The sequence below is a fragment of the Daldinia caldariorum genome, assembly GCF_022478825.1.
Source record: "Daldinia caldariorum strain CBS 122874 unplaced genomic scaffold F4812scaffold_6, whole genome shotgun sequence".
Taxonomy (NCBI): Eukaryota; Fungi; Ascomycota; class Sordariomycetes; order Xylariales; family Hypoxylaceae; genus Daldinia; species Daldinia caldariorum.
Window position 1 is genome coordinate 816,849 of NW_025953042.1, and position 18,442 is coordinate 835,290.

Genomic DNA, 18,442 nt, shown 5'->3' on the forward strand with positions numbered 1-18,442 from the left:
AGTCGACGATTAGATGGTCGAGATAGTCGTGGCATATAGAACCGTCGAAGTAGGGAGGTGGAAATAATTTTCGTCGGGAGTTACTCGCAGGACTTGAGGGGGATAAGCACCTACCTCCTTCCTTATCATATTAGGTAGGTAGGTAGAGAGGTTGATCCCTTTGATGGATGCCACATACAGAGTAAGTGTCAAGGTCGTATATACAGTAGATTAGACTGAACCAGTAACGCCTAGTCTTCTATCCTCTTACGAGGGAGCTTGTTGCCCCTATTCTGCCCCACTTATCCTACAATATGCCTATTGCCATGAAAATCGCTGTTGGTAAACCCGAAATCTAAGAAGAAACTGGATGTTGCCACTGCTGCCAGCCAACCCACGCCTGAAATATGCTCACCGCCAGACTCAGGACTCCCAGCATAATAGCAATCAGGACACCAGCCAAGGTCGCCATCATGACGTATCTACTACCGCTCTTGCGTTCCATCCATCTTTCCAGGTACCCCCGCGGAGTGGGAGTCTGTATCTCGTCGTATAAGTCCATTAAACGGAGCCCCCAATGCTCGTATACCATCGGCGCCTCGTGTTGCTGCCATGACGTATCTATGTCGTTACGGAGATCCGGGTCGAACTTGTCCTTCGTGATGAGGGATTGGAGAAGTGACCGTGATTCTGGGTCGACGGGGAAAAGGACGTGCTTTAACGTGTACATGGTCTCCTGGACGAGATCTTTCGGGAGGTTTGAATGCCTGAATAAGATTAGTATTATTTATGTACCTATTGTATGTTATGTGAGATATTTGTAGTAATAGAAATATATCCTGAATTCCATCTTTCATCAAAATTAAAGTGGTAAAAGCAATATTCTTTGGACATTGGTGATGAACCTACTGGCTAGTGGATGGTCCGGGGGTATGATGCTGCGTCTGGGCCATCATGAGATGTTCCTTTAGAACGCTTGTATGATGGTATATAGCAACCGTACCATTCTTCCTGTCCAAGAGGAGGTGGCTGCCGAGATCATCGGTTCGAACTATGGTTAATTTGGCAATCCTCTTTAATCTTTTCACAGTCAAGGAGCCGAGATGAAGCTGCGGCTGCTGGGCTATATCATTGTAAGGTCCAACTCGGAGTTGACTCTGTTTAGGAATGCATGAATCAACGAATTGGTTAAACGTTCTATCACTAGGCCATATAGCAGGATGTAATCCTGCTTCCAGCTGACTATCAGCCTGCCCCTCAATCGTGCATTCAAACGTCGTTATCACACGCGCAGCTAGGTCAAAAGCTCTGTTTTGATCGCTCGAAGGGCTGGGACTAGGGCTCACTCTAGGCTGCCCGCTGATGCCGAAGTGTTCTAGTGTCAACTGCACGCGGGGCTTGTCCGCATTTTTCTTGATGTACTGAATAATAGCAATGAGGTCGCCATGGCTATTGAATGCTGGAGGCAAGCTGCTGCTAAACTCGGGGACGTAATATGCGGTGATCTCGCCGTAGAAGTCAAAAAATAGTTGAAGTCTTTCAGCTCTCTGATGATGACACCTGGGATCTTGGTGAAGGCATTTATGGTACTTCTGTTCCTCGATCCAATCAGCACAGGGCTTCCAACCCCAAAGAGCCTCACAGAGGTTGGCGAGATCGTTTCGGGTGGCTTTTTTAAGGGGGTTCATCGACTTAAACACAGTCATATCTTCGTTTTAACAGTAGATCATCGGCTTCCTCTTTGCTCTAATGACCTAGGCCTTTAGGTTAAGTACCTAGTAAAGAAAATCATTATAGGTGCCGGCATTTTTATTACTTGGTATTATCTGCCTGAGTACTAATATGTTCAGAGGTAGGCAATGCATGGAGGCCTCACAGCCTGCCGCAATGGCTTATAGGTACCTAATGTACCTCTCCCCTCTGAGCTTGTGATAAGACGCTGCGTTATAAGCGCCAGCCACCGAAAATCTTCGATAGAGGAGGGGTATGTACCTTAGGTAGGCATAAGTGGGAAAATACAAAAAGTGAGGGATTATATAAGTGCCTGACGAGCCTGATATCCGATTCATCTTTGTTGATTCCTTCTCACATTTAGGGGCGTCATCTCAAGCACTAGGTGCCAAGTGACACACGAGTCATCATGTCGGAACCTATACTTGCCCAAGGGCGGCATCATAGGAATCCAATAGTTTCGATTGTCAATTCTAGTCAGCCTTCGTTATTGAACAACATTTTCCCATGGCCAAAGCCTGGAAGAACCGACCTTCAGGCTCCTTCAATAAGGCTGACGGGGAACGATGCCAACTTAGGGTCTTCCTCCCAGGTCACGACACCGAACCAGACATACATGGATTTTCTACCTTCCAGAAGAAAGATATCGCGTCAGGATATAACCATTGGCGAGGAGACAATTAATAAACTAAATCCGGTCCGGCGTTTTATCGAAACACTGCTGCTAGTTGAATTGAACCGACGTCATGCTAAAAGACGAAAACCCTATAAGCCCATCTCTACCCGCCTTGCCATGATGGGAACTTCGACAGTTGACGCGCAATTGCATATTCTCATATTCTGTCTGCGCGAGCTGAAGAGAGAAGTTAGACGTCTTGTCAAAAAAGAGGACATCCTGCATCTTTATACTCCTAATAGCAGCATACCAAATTTCGAAATCACCGTCCTCGGATTCGAACCCCGTTTGTGCTCATCGCTTATCGAAGTTGTAACTTCGCTCTCGGAGATCACTAGGATCGCACCGTGGCCCATTCATGGCCTTCCAATTTCCTTCCGTGGACTTAATTATGGGCAGCGATATGCAACATTTGGTGGCGTTATCATGATAATAACTGAGAATGATGATGTAGAGTTTTTTGGGATGACCGCGGGCCACATGCTTCATGAGGATGGCTATAACCTATCCACAGCCGGTTCTGATACTACAATCCTAGAAAACGACAGATCAACCGCACAGCCGTCTTACCTGGGCGACGGAATAGTGGATATTGATATTACCCAAGGATACGAACCAGGGGAAGAAGCAGACTATGGAGATTCCGACGACGAGTATGAGATCGACTCATCTAGTGTGGATGCTTACGAGGAACCGCAATCTTTCTTCGAAAACGTTGAAAATATTGTTACACTAGGCCAGGTGGTCGACCCCCCTCAAAATGGCCAAGTCTATAATATTCGGAAACATGATGATTGGGATTGGGCCCTATTCCGATATACACCATTAGACAAAGAGGATTTGCGGCCCAAAAACGAGGGTTCGCAGCCCAGAGCGGATCCTCTAAGAGTATCTCCACAGCGACCCGGATATACCGGCGAGAAGCGTGTTGTTGTATTCACCGGTACTTCAGGCCGCAGGGAGGGACATATATTGGCGGAATCTGGTCGAATACTACTTGGAGTGGGGAGACATTTTGTTGAGACCTTCATGGTCACTTTATCGGGATCCCCAGGTGAGAAATACTACATACTCCCTTCTAATCCAGTGCTGATGAACTTATCGAATCTCCAGGCATACGTAATGGAGACTCTGGCTCATGGGTTGTCGATACCGAATCGTCCATCGTGTACGGACAACTCGTCGCTGTAGACGCGCTTGGTGACGGCTACGTTATTCCTATGTCAGACATACTTAACGACATGAAGCTTCAATTTGGAGCTAAGTATGTGGGATTTCCACGTTCCCTTGATTATATCGCACCTTTCAATAAGAGGTCATATAAAGAAAATGAGGGCCACCCATCGAACCACTTACTAGATACTCCTGTTATCATCTCACAGGCTGGCTGCCACGTCGCAGAGCATGAGGTAGGAAAACAACGTCGTTATTCCACATGGAACTCTAACTATAGTGGCTTTGAAACCAATGCTACCTTATATGGTATTGATGGTAAGACAGTGTCAGGAGGCTCACTTGAGACTCCTTGGAACAAACGAGTTGTTCTGTATGATACAGCGACATCACCAGTATTACATTCAGGGAAATCGCCATACATTAAAGAGGCGCCGTTGGACCGTTCAATAGCATGGTCAGTATCCCAAAGTAAAGACACGTCGCAGTCACACCCCTCAGAGGCATCCAAAGGAGTCGTTAGCTCGGCACGACCAAGTACAGGTAATAACCACCAGAGCATCCCGTGATCCCGTCTATACAGATCAGCATATTTCTTTCGAACAAGGAGAATACAGAGTTGCCAGGTAAAAGAACTGTCGGAGATACGTGGGGATACATGGATATACTGGCTGGATCGGGGGTCCACTGGCTTCCTATATAATGGGTAGCTAGCTCGCTCGTAAGGGGAAAGAAGGCCAGGCGTTGTTAGATCAATCCAATATGTTATAAGTATGACCATGACACCCACTCCATTTACGACGCCTGTCAAGGGCGGAACGTGCGTCATGAAGCAACTTCGCCTAATGAATAGGGATCATGTTAACTATAGCCTAACTCCAGTAGTCTTCAAGCGTGACGAATTAAGTTACCAGGTATATGTACGATAGATAGATGTAATATAACCTAGGTACTTTACTCAGTACCTAGGGTAGGTAGAAAACTATCCCGTGCCTGGCTTTACGATGGCTTAGCTGAGCTGAGCCATGGTTATGCCTGCCACCAGAAAGAACCCATGATGGATGATACGTGGAGTGATCTATCAACATTTACTTGCCTGTCTAGGTACTCTGCTTGGAAGACGCTGCGCCCTATATACCCCTGAAATATGCATTGATAGTCTAAAACCGCAGATTTTACATCATTTAAAGAACCGTTATACTGCGTATAGTTATGTGGAATTATAAGACCTGCATTGTCAAGTCCATAAGCCAATGGGCTGAGCGAATGTAACTCAGCGATTGGAGGAGTCGGAACCTTCCCCGCGAATCAACAGAGCTGGCATCAGTAAGCAATGGCATCCACCACTTCAGATCGAAAGTGAAAACATAGTATTTCACAAGGCTGAGTTCTTTTGGTGTTACCACACACGTCTGCAATACCTAGTGCTGTTGACGAAAGCAAGCATGGCCGCATACCAAAAGCAGGAACCAGAAAACCCCGAGTCGGCCTTGGCAGACGCTCACCAGCGGGTGGAAAGGATTGGGGAGGATCTTGAAGTTATTACCTTGCATAGCACTAAAAGAGCTATCAAATCCCGCGTATGTTAGCCACCCCTCACGTCCCAAGTCTGCCTTGAGGCTTACCTCGCACCGTCACAGCATGCGCAGATGCTTGTTATAGGTGGCACCATAGGTACCGGCCTCTTTGTCGGGACAGGGCAGGCACTGGCGATTGCAGGCCCAGCCTTTCTCTTCTCCGCGTACGTGGTGATATGTTTCCTCGTCTTCGGCATCGTCACCGCCATTGTCGAGGTCGGCGCCTATCTGCCCGTAACAGGCATGTCCGTGGCGTACTACGGGAACCGGATCGTTTCGCCTAGTCTCGGGTTCGCCTTGGGCTGGCTGTACTGGTATACCTGGGGCATAAGCGTCGCCTACGAGATCACAGCCGCCGCGGTCGTGATCGGCTACTGGCCAACCACGGTACCAGTCGCCGTATGGATCACGGTCATGCTGGTAGTCATTATTGCACTTAACTTCTTTCCGGTGGGAATCTATGCCGAGGTCGAGTTCTGGTGCGCGTCGATCAAAGTTTTCACCATCATCGGGCTGTTGATTTTGTCCGTAGTCCTGTTCTTTGGCGGCGGACCAAATCATACGCGTTTAGGCTTTTGGTACTGGCAGGACCCCGGGGCGACCAATGAGTATCTCGTAGGAGGCGCTGGCGGCCGGTTCTGTGCCTTTCTGTACACCCTCATTTACTCGTGCTTCAGCTTCAACTTCAGTCCCGAGTTGATCATCATCACGGCGGGTGAGATGAAGTCGCCCCGCAAGAACCTTCCAAAGGCCGCGCTGCACTTCATCTGGCGCTTGATCATGTTTTACGCCCTCGGTGCGTTTGCTATCGGTGTCATATGTCGAAGCGACGAGCCGGCGTTAACCAACGGTGGAAAAGGGGCTGCCGCATCTCCGTGGGTCATCGCTATCAAGAATGCCGGAATCCATGCATTAGATAGTATCATCAATGCTGTGATTGTAACTTCGGCTTGGTCAAGCGGAAATTCGGTATTGTACATGTCCAGCCGCTCCTTGTATTCGCTTGCCATAGTTGGGAATGCGCCCAAAATATTCGGTTATTGCAACAAGCACGGGGTACCAGTTTATGCCGTCGTTGCATCTAGCTTGTTATCTTTGCTGGCATACTTAAATGTTGGCATTGTCAGTGGCATCGTATTCAATTGGTTTGTAAGTATCATCAACACCGCAGCCTTTATAAGTTGGGTTTGCTGCTGTGTCATTTACTTTCGCTTCAAGAAGGCGTGCGCAGCACAGGGCATTTCGGATTCCGATTTGCCTTATTCAAGCGTCTTACAGCCATGGGCAGCATGGGTTGCTGTCGTGGCATTCGGTATTTTTGGGCTGCTAAACGGATTCTCAGTATTCTTTCCAAATCGATTCAACGCCTCAGACTTTCTCACAGCGTATATCGGAATTATAGTGTTCTTATTGATATACTTCGGCCACAGGATCTCGGTCAATAGAAAAGACCCATGGATTAGAACACCCGACTCAGTTGATCTAAAGACAGGGTTGGCGGATATACTAACCAAAGAGGAATCCGATGCCGCCATTGAAGAGTTGGATCCCCCTGCCAAGCGTGATAGAAGTCGGTGGTTAAGGAGGATTTGCACATTGTGGGGATGGGACTAAAATGGCATTTGCCTATTCAAAAACAGTATAGACTTCCGTAGCCATGAACTTACACCGAAGGCCGAAGCCGAAGCCGAAGCTGGACGCTTATAAGAACCAAGAAGCATGTACTGTAGGGTGTTAGAGAGTCTATAACACTCTTGGCAACTTAGCTTACTTACTTCCTCATCATCACTATCCTAATATTCTTACGACATGGCTCACCAACCTACAAGTACCAAACCAGTAGGGGAGGAGCCCCGAATTGAAGTTATCGACCGCGAAGAAGATATCATTACCGGGTTTGACTGTGCTTGTAAGGCGTTTGGTAACCAAGTCCGTGACAACCTCTGGATGGCTGTGAATCCCGGATGGGATACGCCTGAGGGTAGAGCCCGTGCCGCAGCAAAACTGGTTAAGAAATGGCGCAACGTCACATACGACAAACAAGGGAATCCAAACAGCATTTTCCTCAAGGCTACTGTTTCAGACCAAGGACGACCAGTTGTGGCAGGTTTAGCTATCTGGGAACAATTATCAATCGTCGAAGGCCATGGCGAACAGCCGCCTGACGACCAACGTATCGCCTCGGACGTCGAGGCGCTATACCCAGGCGATGAGGTCGAGCAGCGCTACCTTTCCCAAACCTTGCGCTCGTTTTTTAAGCGCCGCGTCGAGGTTGTTAGGGAAAAGGCAACGTCGAATCCACCAGCAGTGATGCATCTCCGTTCATGTTCCGTCGATCCGGCTTACCAGCGAAGGGGAATCGCACAAAGGTTTGTTCAGTGGGGTCTTGACGAAGCACAACGTCGAGGTGGTTTAGAGGCTATTACCGAAGCGTCAAGCAGTAAGTGTACCATATTCTATACTTTTATTCGGGCATAAAACCTTCCGTCTCCCTTTCCCATTCATTCAAGATACAAATCAAACCCGCCGTCTCCTCCCAGTCCGAATACCCGACCCAGTAGCATATAGAGTTTCTCAAGCAGCAGCAATAACTAACTTGTATATAATAGTGGGAAGGCATGTATACTCCCGTCTGGGCTTTCGCGCCGAAGGTCCCGATATGGAGTATGAAGTTGATGCCGAATTTCTCTCGCGAGAAAGGCCACCCAACCTGTTCATGCGCACTGGGGTCAGCCAACAATGACACCATACAATTTGCGTTTTACTTCCGCTTTGATTGGGATGTAAATACAGGAGTAAGAGTTCGAGGGACTGGTGTCCACTGCATCACAGGGACTTGTATATGAGCCAGGTACCTGGGCTCCCCCTTTGTTCATGAAGAATTTTAATCGGTCAAACAAATCGCACGCATTACTTATACGAATTCTTACCAGCATCAATGACATTAACGCAGGACGAATCATATCTCACATTAATGAGTTAAAGAAGACTAACGAAGTTATAAGTAAAGGCTTTGTCTGGAAACTATGGGTGGGATTTTGAATGAAGACGATGCGTAACATACAATGAATATAGATACTTATACGCTCAATACTATTGTTTACTGGTAAACAAGGAATGCTTGGTTTAACATAGAACAATGCTATGGTCCGTGTCAAAATAAAAGGAAGGGGAAGTAATCAATAATTCCCATTCAAAATACGCATTAAATTCACAGATCACTACTCAATCTTGGAATTTATTACTCTCAAATATCCGCGTATAATCCCAAAAACAGACGGCTCGGACCAAAAATTTCATTTTTACCGCTTCAGCCCAACATTTTTGACCCAATGGATCCCACAACCGCGGAAGAGAGGCTCCAAAAAACGGAGGAACGACCCAAAAATCTCGAGAAGATTGCTCTGATTGGTATCGAAGCCCAGGCAACAGCAACGGAGATAAGTGGCGAGGAATTCAAAAAAGCTAAAGAGTTGGTACTAGAGATCTTGGAGGAGAGTTAGGAGCTAAGAGAACACGATCCACCTGTCACCCGTGAGGGGAGCGTCGGGAGTTCTCTAAGCGCGATTAATGTCACTATCAACGAAGATCAGGAGATCACTTACGACATTGAAAGCTCTACCGCGGTGGATAATGCTCAGCTTGAAGAAATCCTGGCTCAACTAAATAGTGAGAGGGAGAAGAATAGCGAACTTCAAATCTCATTAGAGGATTCAAGAAAGGTGGTCCAAACCCTCACTACAACCATTCGAGATATCCAAGGTAACATTAGGGTTTTATGTAGGATCCGACCTGCGACAAAGAACACCCCCGCAGAAGATGTTGTAGACTTTGGTCCAGAACTGAAAAGCGATTATTCCCAGTACTGGGGGAGAATGGCCATTCCAACTACGAGAAAAAATGTTACGGGGGCCGTAATCCCGGATAAGCCAAAAGAATACCATTTCGAGCGTGTCTTCAGCACGTCGGATACCAACGAAGACGTATTCAATCATATCAGCGACCTAGTTGTGTCTTCCATGGAAGGCAATAGGGTTGTGATGCTTGCTTACGGACAAACTGGTTCTGGAAAGACGTTCACTCTTACTCACAAAGGTGTGGACTCTAAAGAAGACGGAGTAATCCCAAGAGCCTTAGCTTTGATGTTCGAGACCTACGGCCAATCAACAGGGGATGTTGACCATTCCATCGAGGTAAGTATCCAGGAGCTTTACTTGAACAAGATATATGACCTCCTACAAGTAGCCGAGACGGAAAACAGGGAAGAGGGCATCATCCATGCAAATACCTCTAAGAAAGTGCCACTATATTCCTTCGAGCAGGCCCTGTTATCAATCGAGGACGCCATGAGTTACCGGGAAGTGTCGTCGACCGGCAAGAACGTGACGAGCTCCCGATCACATTTGATTCTGACATTCGAGATCTCCAGGGTGTCACGAACAGACGGTAGGAAACTGAAAGCGGCATTCTTAGCGTTGTCGACCTCGCGGGAAGCGAGAGGCCCAACGAGATGCAATTGGTCGGTAATCTTCGCGACGAAGGGATCGGAATCAACCAGTCATTAATGAGCTTGATTAAGCTTATCCATTCTATTGGCGCTGGGATTAATCCCACGTACGATACGCAGCTCGTAAAGGTCCTGAGGCCTTTCATCGTCCCGGAGTCAAAGGTGGTCATGTTTGTCATGATCAGCCCTCTGAAAACCGACCTACATGTCTCTTTTCAGACCCTCGAGAAGGGACAGGAAGCTTCGAAGGTAAAGATGAGCTCGGTCGGCAAATCCCAGGGCCCCTCTCCGAGTCCCAGACCCCGGCCGGGGCCATCTCCGCGACCTGTAACTCCCACCCCGTCCAATTCTTCTGGGAGAGGAACGTCCCCATCAAGAGGCAATAAGACACCTGTGCGAGGCGGGCAGTCTTCAAGGACCAATTCCCCGTTGAGGGGTCATGGCCGGAATTAGCCAAGACGTAGAAGGCTTCGAGGATCATCGAGTCTCATATCTTTTAGGTACAATGTTGGCTAGTTCTTAACCTTGCGCAGTAGCTATATTTCGGCAACTCTTAACACATTAGGTCTACTGACACCCTGATAGACACGTATCTTCGGTAGGTAGTTTGTAAGTAACATGACCTAATAAAAGCAGTCTTTCCAGTTTTCTCAAAACAGTACCTATAATACATGATCGTGACTTAGCATGGATCAGATATGGAGAACTCCTGACATCTATCGCGGGCATAATAACCTGATATTATGTAACAGGGTCGAGAAAAGTCTTGCCTAGTTCTCCCTCAGAAAACTAGCAGATGTTTTGTGACAAGTCAAGGCCTTCTACCGTAAATATCGTATTTGGCAAGGAATATATTAGCAACTAACTACCAGAAACCCTGAGGCTGTAGTAGTCGTTAGGGTATTGTCTACCTATTGCCTTTACCCCCACACCGCAACATGACAAATGATAAAGGGGGGTTAAATCAGTTGCGCAAGTTATCTCGAGTAGTTAGCTTTGCAAATTTCACAGGAAGGATATGATATAGAACTAGTCCTGTTAAGCCATAATGCGCGTAGTTAATAGACTTCTTGAAGATAATAGTACTAGAGTTGTCGAATGCTCTCTTAACCGTTACTCTATTACTTACAAATAAGATTTCAAGGTGCTAATAAAGGAAATTAGTCAATCAAAGACTTTTTGTTTAGTATTTATGAAGCTAAGCGAATCATCGAAAAGTCCACGCCCAAGGACTTTGCTTGCATAAACTCTTCACAGATTGTAACTTCATCCGAACCTACAACCCATACATTATCTGATCCACGAGTAGATCTTTTCATGCAGTTAAATTGTTGAAAGGTCGAGGGGTAAGTTAAGCTAAGACTAGCTTTTACACAAAGAACTTACTGCCTATATGAACGCAAATAACCACACAATTAATACAAGACTATTGTTATGTATAAACGCATGAAGCAAATAAACTCGCATCATTAGAATAGTTAGGTCTAGGTACCTACCTAAATGATGTAGGACTTTACCGACTTCTAATATAATCATAGGTATTGTTTGAGAAATTGCCTTTGTAACGACAAAAGGGACGTCCCGTCCTTGGCGTGCAGGCACGCCTTACATTTATTACGTAAGTGGTACGCGTCCCTGCATATATTTCAACTCAGGTACCGCACTGAGCCGCAAAATCAAACTAGAAGCGGCCAATTGATACAAAAAACAAACAGTCCCTTTTAACTTATCATCAACACCCTTGAATCTTCATATTTACAACATTCCCTCGAATAAGCCAACACTACTACTTGATAGAACATGCGTATACATCTTCCCACAACAGTGGAGTCATTCCCATAATTTCAATAGATACATATTATGTAAGTATATGATACTCCAGCACTACAAGAAGCAGATAGCTATCAGTGTCATACTCGTAACGAAAACGTAGTTAATCTAAATCTACTAAAATGGTAGACGCACAACTAAAAGCCTTGTCTATAAGTCTTGAATATTACTGATGTGCTGGCAAGATACATGTCAACTTAGGTAGCACATCAGAAAAGTTATGATCGATCAGTTGATCTCAAATAAGATATGCACCAATGAGAAACCAAACAAATCGTAGTACTTCATTCGAGGGTATTAGTAAAGCATCATTCTGAATGAATTAATTCAGAGGTACGATATCACGTTCAGAAAGATATGGGAAAGGGGCCTCTCGAGCTTTTACACACTTCATCCACGCTTACAAGACCAAATATGCATCACCACAAATGACTTACTAAGCTCCATTAGCTAACGACTTGGAACTTATAAGTTTTTAAATATTTCTCTTACATAGTACTTAGCAAAGCACTAGAAAACGTCACAAAATAGTTGGCCTTATGTACTGGGATTATTTGTTCATTTAAGTTCTAGCGAACCTTAAATCTACCTAAGGTATCCATAAAGCAACAACCATATGCACGGGCATGAGCGCGACAAAGCCTCCTCCGGAATGGGACCTTAAACTCTGCGGGGATATCCTATCCCGGCCGACGCCGAGTCTGTCTCTCTCTAATTCATACTTTGGTCCTCAACCGATCAACTGATCAACCGACCGACCAACAACCAATCGACTGACCCCACCTCCCTAAGGCAAGATAGGTAAACCGGAAATTTAAGCCGCAGCCGGGGCGTTGGTCTCGAGGAGCTTGACGAGCGCGTTGGGGTTGGCTCCAACGAGCTTCTCGGCGGGGGTCAGCTCGCCGTCCTTGAACAGCAGGAACGTCGGCATCGCGGTGATGCCAAGCTCCTGGGCCAGCTCGGGAAGGTCGTCGACGTCGATCTTGGCGAAGTGCACGTCCTTGAACTTCTCGTCGTTCGAGTGCCTAAGAGAAAATACGTGATTAGCAATGAATTGGATTTTTCCTCTTCATGATAGGAAAATCGTACAACTAGGTGATAATAGCCCGGAGAAGAAAATCCCAGTGCGGCGCCCAGTAGTAGTATTGTATGTCTTGCGCTTTTGCTCGTGAGGGATTTCGGTTGCGAAAACAAGGAGGAAGACGAGAAAAAAAAGAAAAAAAAAAAAAAACTCACTTCGTTAAGATGGGAGCGATAGCCTTGCAAGGACCGCACCAGGTAGCAAAGCAGTCGAGCAGGACGACCTTGTTGTCCTGAACTGCCTTCTTGAAGGCGTCGGCGCTTTTACGAAAATTTTAGCTTCCTCATATAAATGCTATATCATGCACATATATATATATCGACGGGCATATCAGAAAGCCACACGGAGGGGGAGGCTGCTAGTCTAGACGGCTTGAAGCGGGGTTATGCAAGCCGCAGAGGGACACGGCATATGTGCGGCGGTGCGAAACAACAACTTACGAGTCGTAGGTGTGGACAGTCATTCTGGGCGAGGTAATGTGGAATTGTCTCAAAAACGGGATTTGCGGCGACGACGACGACGGCTTGTAGAAAGATTGCCTAAGAGTAGACTGGGCTGTACGAAACAACAGGTTTCTTGACATATGGAGGTTGGGAAAATTGCGAAAAAAGCGGGAAAAAAAGAAAAAGAAACGCGGGGTGTTTGGTGCGTTTTTATTTAAGCTGGAAGGAGGTTAACAAGGCTGTGTGCCAAGACTTGTAATTGTAATTGCAAGTTTGTAAGCTTCTAAAAGCTGATGCGTACCTGCCTGGTAACTTTAGTGACCCGAATTCATGCAGGTCAGGTCAATTGAAACGGTAATTTGTTGCCGAATAGATCGAGGAGAAGTGGTTGCCCTTTCGAATAGGGCAAAGCTAGCTGATGATGTAAATTTTGATTTGTCAGGCCTTCTTATGACGTGATTATTGTCCTATCTAAGTTAATAGGTTCGGCTTAGCTGTGTGGCTTATAAGGCGTTATTTAGCTTGCATTTCGTGGCGTTCAGCTGCATTGGTTCAATGTTCTACAATATTTCCCCGATCACTTGCTGCTCACTTGATTCCATAGAAAGTGCATATTTTCGTATTAGTAACGATCTACAGCTTATTATATCTTCGGTGTTTGAACCACTAACCAGTAATAAAGATGAATCAGCTACGGGGTAGTATAAAAGTATTAACTAGGTAGTAAACTTAATTAGCAGTTTCGTGCTTTTATAGTCCTTTGCTCCGAAATAAGACAATCAGCTCTTATGCGCGTTCGACACGTCACAATTCGAATAGGACAACTTCTGCATGGGCAACTAAAATTCCAAATCAATCTTACCGCATACCTACCCGTGATGGGTACCTTGGGTTACACTAAAGAAAGTGCTGATGAACTAGAACCAGGCGTCCGGATTTACGAGCGAACCAATAAATCTGCGTAACGCAAAACTGATTTGACAGGGATAACAACAACAATAATAATGACAAGACGTTTGTTTGTAGCTAGCTACTCATATTCTATACGAAGTTTACTTTTGCTTTTCATCTGAATATACCTTTAAGATAGGTAGGTATTCAAGGTAAGAAAAATACTGGCTTATACCCTATCACCAGCAGAAGCAAACCTAAGATAATCTCTGCACAACATACTATTTTTACTTTTCACCAATAACTTAAGAGCCTTCAAATCAAATGGATTAGAAACATAATTTCTTTCTTTCTTTTCTTCGCTCGCAAGGTCTACAAGCGTTATACATCATACATACATGTACACACAAACGTGATCAACCCTAAAACTCCAACGTCATGGGTAAGGCAGGGGTATAATAAATTGGCCCAAGTCGGCCTCGCAGATATTTCCGAACACCTCTAGTTTTGATTCGAACATCCTTTTTTTATTCCCCTCCCCGATCCTGAACACCGGTTGCCTTGCCTACTCGCCAACTTGAGCCTTTCTCTCTCTCGCCCAAGCATGTCTATTTGAAAACCGGAAGACGCATCGCTGTTGAATTAGCTAGTAAAATCCAGTAGTCACTCACAAGGTTGTGAGAATGAGAATGCCGTTAACTATGCTCAATCCCATGGAGGACTTGGATTTGATGCGCTTGCCTAGCATGCACGGATCCTTGACCTTGCCTACGAGCTATAAATTCGAATAGACAGAAGCATAAGCTATCGAAATTTAATGGCCGGCCAGTGTATGGGAGAAGACATCTATGCATCACTGTAGGCATCTTCCTGGACGCCTCATGAACCCCTGCGCTGCAGCAGAATATGAGTGGTATCAAAAAACAGCCAACAAAGCCGCGCGCAATAAAAACACATAACCCCTATGGTATCGCAATGTATCAAGAACAAGAAAAGCAAGCCATATTTTACCCATCCTCCATATGTTTCTGTAAAAAGCAGAGAAGTCGATAGGTACGCATAGCATATCATAGAAAAGATATGCGCATCAGGACGCTTGATAAGCGGGCGTCGGGTTTAGCCAGTAGTGAAGCTGGAACGGCACTAGTGCTGGGGTTTCCATTGGTTTGGTTGACCTTGGAAGGGTGCAAATATTCCGATCGTACAGCCAGGAGATAGACCAGATACTTTTATTCCTTTTCAACTTTTTTTGTGGCGTTTTTGGTGTTGAAACTGGAAAGGAAAGGCCGTAATGAATGAATGAGGTCGGTATCTGAGAGGGTAAGGAAATATCAAATGAATGTCGTTTAGTTGGTAGCTGTTGGTCGGACGTAAATGGAAGGTAAAGAAAAATGAACGTTAATCGTATCTCCTGGTTTAGATCGTGCACCCGGTTGGTGTTGAAATGGTTTGTCTGGTTCCAAGTAATGTTAACCCACTCGCTCCTAGTCAGCGCACATCACTACTGGGTGCCCTGGTCAATGAAACTTTGCCTGTTCTCGCTAGATGCTCGAGGTGATATCTCTAGCAGCTTGGCGCTACCGGCGCTGAAGTTTCGAGCGTGGCCCTTATCAAGGCTAACACTAGTTGCTCTCTGCGGTCGAATAGGACATGAACCCTCTTCTTCATCGTCGCTGTACTTCTCGAGATCTTTCTCATCATCGTCAAAAGACTGAAGAAAGCCTTCTCTGCTTTGCATAGTATCTCTGTGGTGCACAACAGGTGTTTGACTAACAGTGCCCCACTTGGCTTCCCGGTCTTCATCTCCCTCGTCACTACTTGGGCGAGCCTCGCCTGTGGATTTTTCATGCGAGTGAGTAGGGACGACACTGTTCATATACTCGTCTTCAACGATATTCTCATCGTCGGAAGCACGTTCTTCGTATTCCGTGGAGAAAGGAGGCTGAGCATATTGCTGAAGCGAGCTCCTCATACCTGACGAGGCTCGCTTCCTACTGATGCGACCTGAAAGCCAAGATGCTTCCGAATCTATAGAGGCAAGCGACATGGATTGCGGTGCCGGCGACGACTGGATTTCATCTCGTTGCCAGGAATTAGGTGTCGCGCGCATAACCTCGTGTGATCGACGGCCCGAGGTTGGGGTATCATAACGCATCTGCACGTCATCGGTGATTACAGGCAAAGGGTCCACGGGCAGCGGATCGGCATCGGGAGATGTTACACGCGAATCTGGGGGTGATAGCGGTAACTCAGGGAGGTCCTCTCGGAAACGAGACATAGTCCTCTTTGGTACGTTCGAGCTGATTTTTCGCGGTATATAATTCTGGTGTGCTAGCGGTGGACCTGCTGACATAGAATCACGCGAGGTATTCGAGAAAGATGACGGACCGGAGCTGCGTTTGTTCTTACCCCATCTGAAGAATGACCTCCAAGGCCTCGAAGAGCCGGCATCAGAGACCCTGCTACCTGACTCCGCATAGTCTGGTTTACTTAGCGAAGGCGAAGGTTGTTCAATATCAACCCTCGTTCGAGCCGATCCCTTGGGTGATCTTGAACGGGATGTCCTTGTGCGAATGAAACTTAAAACCCTTGGGCTCGAGGCACGCGAAGACGGCTGTTGTTGCTCTTGGGAAGACTCGGGTACTTGGGAAGACTCGGGAGCCTTAGCAGGCGTGGACGGCTCAAGTGGAATACTTTCCGTGCGGTGGAACTCATCCAAAGGCTTTGGTGAATCCTTACGGGTTTCTAATTCCTCCTGCTGCTCGCTATATCTCCGTGGCGATTCGTCTGAGCGTCTCCTTCTTGACGATGTAATAACTACTGAGGCTGGATCTTCACCTGTCATTTCACGACCCAGAACACCCCTTTCCAAGTTTTGAGGCGGCGGAGTACCGCTTTTGACAGCCTCGGCTTCTTCCGCTAGCTGTTTCTCTGCCCTTCGAGCAAGACGTCTCTCTAACCTTTCCCGCTCTATCTCTTTCTTCCTTTCTCTCCTTCGCTGGTCCCGCTCCATCAATTCTCGTAGATCCGATGCATCTAAATCATCCGCTAGGTTATCGATCCTCTTATGAGCTCGAAGTGTAGCTTCAGGAATTGCGCCCCTTTCTGTAAGCTTCCGTTTTGTCGATTGAGATCGAGTTAGTCCGCTAATAGCTGCTGGTCCATAAACAGGATTGGAGGCACATCGCAGTGTCGGACGTGGTGCGAGAGCCTCAAAGGCTGAAACCTTCCAAGAAAGCTGTTCCGAATCCGTCGATATAGCTGAACGAATCGAGTGAGGCAAAGGTAAAGAGATATCGGAGGAAGGTTCGTCCCAATTTCTGTTCGAGCCAGGTCTTGTTCGCTTGCTCTCATTTTTCATCAAGCGACCAGCTGGCCAGGCGTCCGCAGCAGGGCGCGCCGGCATAAACTGACTCATAGCCTTAATTTCAGCTTCTCGAACATGGTCCTCTTTTCGACGTTTACTAGACTTTTTTCGTGGCAAAGGTTGGCCCCGTCGTTTATTCCGTGAGCTTTCATGATGCAAGGTCGGCACTCGAGTTGCGAGATCATCGTTGGGACATGGTGACATCCCGGGGCCTCTGTAGGCTTCATCTGGAACAGCGGGCATAAAACCAGGGGGTAACGATGCAATCGGTCCCTTCTTAGTCTTAGTAACACGTATAGAGTCTCGACGGCCGGGCGAAAAGCTGTAAGTACGTTGGCGCCGTTGCAGCTTGTGAGGGCCATCTCGTTTTCCTCTCAGGGACTCATTGCCTATCGGGGTACCGGCAGGTTCGGTCTGACTTCGTGAGGCAGGTTGACGGCCACGGTCTAAAGTATCAACATCGGAACCAACAGCTGGTGTTCGAGTTCGCTTGCGCGAGCCCCTGCGACGGAAAGGCCACAAGGCCATATTTCCACTGGTTAACAGTTTGCCTTAATTTGTAGGAAATATTAGCGAGGCTATATCTCGATTCGCGATTGCGAGTTCCTGTCGATGATGCTAGGTGACGATCGCTGTAGAATTATTATCGCCATGGGCGCGGATTAACTCGAATTATGCATATAGTCAGTAGAGTATTGAACTATATGCTACCAAGTCAATTCGGTTCGCTGAGATTGATCGCAAACCAATTCATGCAGTTCCTGACTGAGTCTTGCTTGAATTGACAGAACATCCAAAAACGTCGTCGCACTGCAGTAACCGGAAGGTTATTACACGCAAATTATATTGAGGTGTCTCTCCTTGCTTTAGTTGAAGACTGAGAGACCAATTAGTGATGACCGAAATATGAAAGGTGTGGATATTGGGGTTGACGTGAACTGCTCCAATGCGTTTCCAGCGCAGGCATGAGGATGGAGCTTGTTCGTGTTGGAATGCAGCAGGTTCTGGATTGAGCTCAAGATTTTGGTGGTTATGGTTCGAGGTGGTTCAGTTCTCTTTGGGGAAAGAGACAAGAAACATTCCCTCTAAAGGGACTGTGGCGGTTCGTCAGTTGCCAGTGGGGAGATATGGAACAAACCACGGATTGCAAGGAACCTGACATAAGGGAAAAAGAGAAAAAAAAAAAG

The 18,442-nt window shown here is 46.6% G+C and overlaps 7 protein-coding genes across 7 annotated transcripts; 4 read left to right on the top strand and 3 right to left on the bottom strand.

Moving 5' to 3' along the window:
* Position 1: 1 nt before the first annotated feature.
* F4812DRAFT_424828 (uncharacterized protein) lies at positions 2-1,827 on the bottom strand. Its single transcript, XM_047933864.1, has 2 exons — positions 889-1,827; positions 2-746 (listed from the first exon to the last, which is right to left on the bottom strand). The coding sequence occupies exons 1-2, from the start codon at positions 1,683-1,685 to the stop codon at positions 335-337; spliced, it is 1,209 nt and encodes a 402-aa protein (XP_047791138.1). The 5' UTR covers positions 1,686-1,827; the 3' UTR covers positions 2-334.
* A 154-nt stretch (positions 1,828-1,981) lies between these two features.
* On the top strand, positions 1,982-4,374 carry F4812DRAFT_348047 (uncharacterized protein). Its single transcript, XM_047931696.1, has 2 exons — positions 1,982-3,440; positions 3,500-4,374. The coding sequence occupies exons 1-2, from the start codon at positions 2,120-2,122 to the stop codon at positions 4,126-4,128; spliced, it is 1,950 nt and encodes a 649-aa protein (XP_047791139.1). The 5' UTR covers positions 1,982-2,119; the 3' UTR covers positions 4,129-4,374.
* Positions 4,375-4,895: 521 nt separating this feature from the next.
* F4812DRAFT_348044 (amino acid permease/ SLC12A domain-containing protein) lies at positions 4,896-6,848 on the top strand. The gene is made up of 2 exons (XM_047931694.1): positions 4,896-5,139; positions 5,200-6,848. The coding sequence occupies exons 1-2, from the start codon at positions 5,005-5,007 to the stop codon at positions 6,748-6,750; spliced, it is 1,686 nt and encodes a 561-aa protein (XP_047791140.1). The 5' UTR covers positions 4,896-5,004; the 3' UTR covers positions 6,751-6,848.
* Positions 6,849-8,328, top strand: F4812DRAFT_348045 (uncharacterized protein). The gene is made up of 2 exons (XM_047931695.1): positions 6,849-7,576; positions 7,746-8,328. The coding sequence occupies exons 1-2, from the start codon at positions 6,946-6,948 to the stop codon at positions 7,877-7,879; spliced, it is 765 nt and encodes a 254-aa protein (XP_047791141.1). The 5' UTR covers positions 6,849-6,945; the 3' UTR covers positions 7,880-8,328.
* A 140-nt stretch (positions 8,329-8,468) lies between these two features.
* Positions 8,469-10,096, top strand: F4812DRAFT_470626 (P-loop containing nucleoside triphosphate hydrolase protein; the record flags this gene model as incomplete). Its single annotated transcript, XM_047938999.1, has 3 exons — positions 8,469-8,634; positions 8,725-9,518; positions 9,587-10,096. 3 exons carry the CDS (start codon positions 8,469-8,471, stop codon positions 10,094-10,096), a joined length of 1,470 nt encoding a protein of 489 aa, XP_047791142.1.
* Positions 10,097-12,015: 1,919 nt separating this feature from the next.
* On the bottom strand, positions 12,016-13,753 carry F4812DRAFT_424836 (thioredoxin). Its single transcript, XM_047933865.1, has 5 exons — positions 13,669-13,753; positions 13,299-13,588; positions 12,995-13,216; positions 12,710-12,814; positions 12,016-12,498 (listed from the first exon to the last, which is right to left on the bottom strand). The coding sequence occupies exons 3-5, from the start codon at positions 13,135-13,137 to the stop codon at positions 12,288-12,290; spliced, it is 459 nt and encodes a 152-aa protein (XP_047791143.1). The 5' UTR covers positions 13,138-13,216; positions 13,299-13,588; positions 13,669-13,753; the 3' UTR covers positions 12,016-12,287.
* Positions 13,754-15,174: 1,421 nt separating this feature from the next.
* F4812DRAFT_348107 (uncharacterized protein) lies at positions 15,175-18,034 on the bottom strand. The gene has a single exon (XM_047931697.1). The coding sequence runs from the start codon at positions 17,781-17,783 to the stop codon at positions 15,390-15,392; it is 2,394 nt and encodes a 797-aa protein (XP_047791144.1). The 5' UTR covers positions 17,784-18,034; the 3' UTR covers positions 15,175-15,389.
* Positions 18,035-18,442: the final 408 nt, after the last annotated feature.

Bases quoted from the DNA above. Each gene is read 5' to 3' on its own strand.
- F4812DRAFT_348045 (XM_047931695.1), top strand. From the start codon at position 6,946: ATGGCTCACCAACCTACAAGTACCAAACCAGTAGGGGAGGAGCCCCGA. The intron at 7,577-7,745 runs GTAAGTGTACCA...TGTATATAATAG, and splicing joins TATTACCGAAGCGTCAAGCA to TGGGAAGGCATGTATACTCC.
- F4812DRAFT_424828 (XM_047933864.1), bottom strand. From the start codon at position 1,685: ATGACTGTGTTTAAGTCGATGAACCCCCTTAAAAAAGCCACCCGAAAC. The intron at 747-888 runs GTAGGTTCATCA...AATCTTATTCAG, and splicing joins CCCGGACCATCCACTAGCCA to GCATTCAAACCTCCCGAAAG.
- F4812DRAFT_424836 (XM_047933865.1), bottom strand. From the start codon at position 13,137: ATGTCAAGAAACCTGTTGTTTCGTACAGCCCAGTCTACTCTTAGGCAA. The intron at 12,815-12,994 runs GTAAGTTGTTGT...TTTTCGTAAAAG, and splicing joins ACTGTCCACACCTACGACTC to CGCCGACGCCTTCAAGAAGG. The intron at 12,499-12,709 runs GTGAGTTTTTTT...ATTTTCTCTTAG, and splicing joins ATCGCTCCCATCTTAACGAA to GCACTCGAACGACGAGAAGT.
- F4812DRAFT_348044 (XM_047931694.1), top strand. From the start codon at position 5,005: ATGGCCGCATACCAAAAGCAGGAACCAGAAAACCCCGAGTCGGCCTTG. The intron at 5,140-5,199 runs GTATGTTAGCCA...GCACCGTCACAG, and splicing joins AAAGAGCTATCAAATCCCGC to CATGCGCAGATGCTTGTTAT.
- F4812DRAFT_348107 (XM_047931697.1), bottom strand. From the start codon at position 17,783: ATGGCCTTGTGGCCTTTCCGTCGCAGGGGCTCGCGCAAGCGAACTCGA.
- F4812DRAFT_348047 (XM_047931696.1), top strand. From the start codon at position 2,120: ATGTCGGAACCTATACTTGCCCAAGGGCGGCATCATAGGAATCCAATA. The intron at 3,441-3,499 runs GTGAGAAATACT...TCGAATCTCCAG, and splicing joins CACTTTATCGGGATCCCCAG to GCATACGTAATGGAGACTCT.